The sequence below is a fragment of the Chionomys nivalis genome, chromosome X (genome assembly GCF_950005125.1).
Source record: "Chionomys nivalis chromosome X, mChiNiv1.1, whole genome shotgun sequence".
In the NCBI taxonomy this organism is placed as follows: domain Eukaryota; kingdom Metazoa; phylum Chordata; class Mammalia; order Rodentia; family Cricetidae; genus Chionomys; species Chionomys nivalis.
In genome coordinates this window covers 61309466-61311272 of record NC_080112.1, presented here as the reverse complement: position 1 = coordinate 61311272, position 1807 = coordinate 61309466, and the positions used below count along the sequence as shown (strand labels likewise).

The 1807-nt window shown below is 40.2% G+C and overlaps 1 protein-coding gene across 1 annotated transcript; it reads left to right on the top strand.

Annotated features, from left to right (window-relative positions):
• The first annotated feature begins 234 nt into the window (after window positions 1-234).
• On the top strand, window positions 235-1264 carry LOC130868318 (melanoma-associated antigen B6B-like). The gene has a single exon (XM_057760586.1). The coding sequence runs from the start codon at window positions 235-237 to the stop codon at window positions 1249-1251; it is 1017 nt and encodes a 338-aa protein (XP_057616569.1). The 3' UTR covers window positions 1252-1264.
• The last annotated feature ends 543 nt before the right edge of the window (window positions 1265-1807 follow it).

The window sequence follows — 1807 nt, the reverse complement described above, 5'->3', positions numbered from 1 at the left end:
TTTATTTCCTCCACAGATTTCTCAGGATACAGATTGACTAGGATAATAGGAGCACGGTGAGTTCCCAGAAACTTGTTTAGGAAAGCAGCATAGTGGGGACCTTGTTAAAGGAAAGGTACTCTCTAATGTAGTGAAGGCATGGTGCTCACACAGTGTCATTTTGCCCCTTCAGATTTATGCTTTGCCAGTCCTCCTGCCTACATCCTTACCCTGCTGTGCTTGAACCAAGTCATTATGCCTAGGGGCCACAAGAGTAAGGGCCGCTCTCGTGCTAAACGTCAAAACATACGGGAGAAGAGTCAAAGTCTGCCTGATCCTGAGCCCACTGCAGAGGAGGAGGCAACATCTTCTATTGATCAAGGGAATCTTCCCAGCTCCCCTGATACCAACATTCCCCAGGATACTCAAGGGGATGGAGCTTCTGTTTCCGATGATTCAGAAGTGTTGACAGGTGCTGTAGGTGGTGAGACTTCTGATACAAATGTTGACTCTTTAGTTCTAAGTGCTGAGAGACGTTCATTCAACTCCATTATAGTCTCTACCTTTCACTCTGCACGCAAAGATCCTCTTCTCAGGAAGGCACGTTTATTGATGCAGTTTATACTACAGAAGTTTAAGGTCAAAGAGTCCTTTACACGGGGAGATATGTTGATGGTGATTAACAAGAAGCACAAAGAACACTTCCCTGAGATCATGAGAAGAATCATTGTGCACCTGGAGATTGTCTTTGGCCTGGAGTTGAAAGAAGTTGATTCCAGTCCTCAGTCCTTTATGCTTGTGGGCAAGTTGGGTCTCTCCACTGAGGGAAGACTAAGTAGTAGAATTGGGTTGCCCAAGACAGGGCTCCTGATGACCCTCCTGGCTATGATCTTCGCGACTGGCAATAGTGCCACTGAGGAAGATGTGTGGGAATACCTGAAAATTGTGGGGGTATTTCCTGGGCAGAATCATCCAATATTTGAGGAACCTAGGAAGTTCATAACAAAAGATCTGGTACAGGAAAATTACCTCTCATACAGCCAAATTGTTGGCAGTGACCCTCCATGCTTTGAGTTCAGGTGGGGTCCCAGAGCCTGTACTGAAGTCACCAAGATGCAAGTCCTGTGGGTTGTATCTAAGATGCATGATACTATTCCTGCTTCCTTTCCTTATCTGTTTGCGGAGGCTCTGATTGATGAAGCTAATAGAGCAGCAAGGAGAGAGAGAATTCTGCCTGGCACTGTTGTCAAGTCCAGAACCCATCTCAGGTGAGAGGCCCACAGCTCCTCCCACATCTAGCTGGGTTTGAGAGTCTTCCAGAATGTTGAAGAATTGTCAGCCTTCTATGTAGTAAAATATTATAAGCTAGTATTATAAGCTAAAAGTAATGAAGTTTGTATCTTATTGTCCTGCTATAGATGAGAAAATTACAGATATTTTATTCTTTGTTATATTGCAAATGTTCTATTAACCAAAGTTAATTGTCTCAGTCTACGCTTCTTAACATTTTATCGAACATGTTTATTGCTATTTGTTAAATTTTAGATAAGTTTAATGATTTTAAACAACTTAGTACAGCATAAATAATTTTAAAAACATTATAAGGTAGGATAGGTTTGGAAAAGTGATTTTTATAAAACTGTTGTATCAATAAAGGTGTGTTAAAATGTTTATATCATAGTTTGATGTACATTTTATCCTTTACTTATTGTTTAATTGAAATAAATTTGGAATTAAGATTACTCCAATTGCATGAGAAATTAATTGTAATAATTCAAACCTTTCACTCTTTTTAATACTTTGTTTTTACATGAGCATTAATTAAGCA

Bases quoted from the DNA above. Each gene is read 5' to 3' on its own strand.
- LOC130868318 (XM_057760586.1), top strand. From the start codon at position 235: ATGCCTAGGGGCCACAAGAGTAAGGGCCGCTCTCGTGCTAAACGTCAA.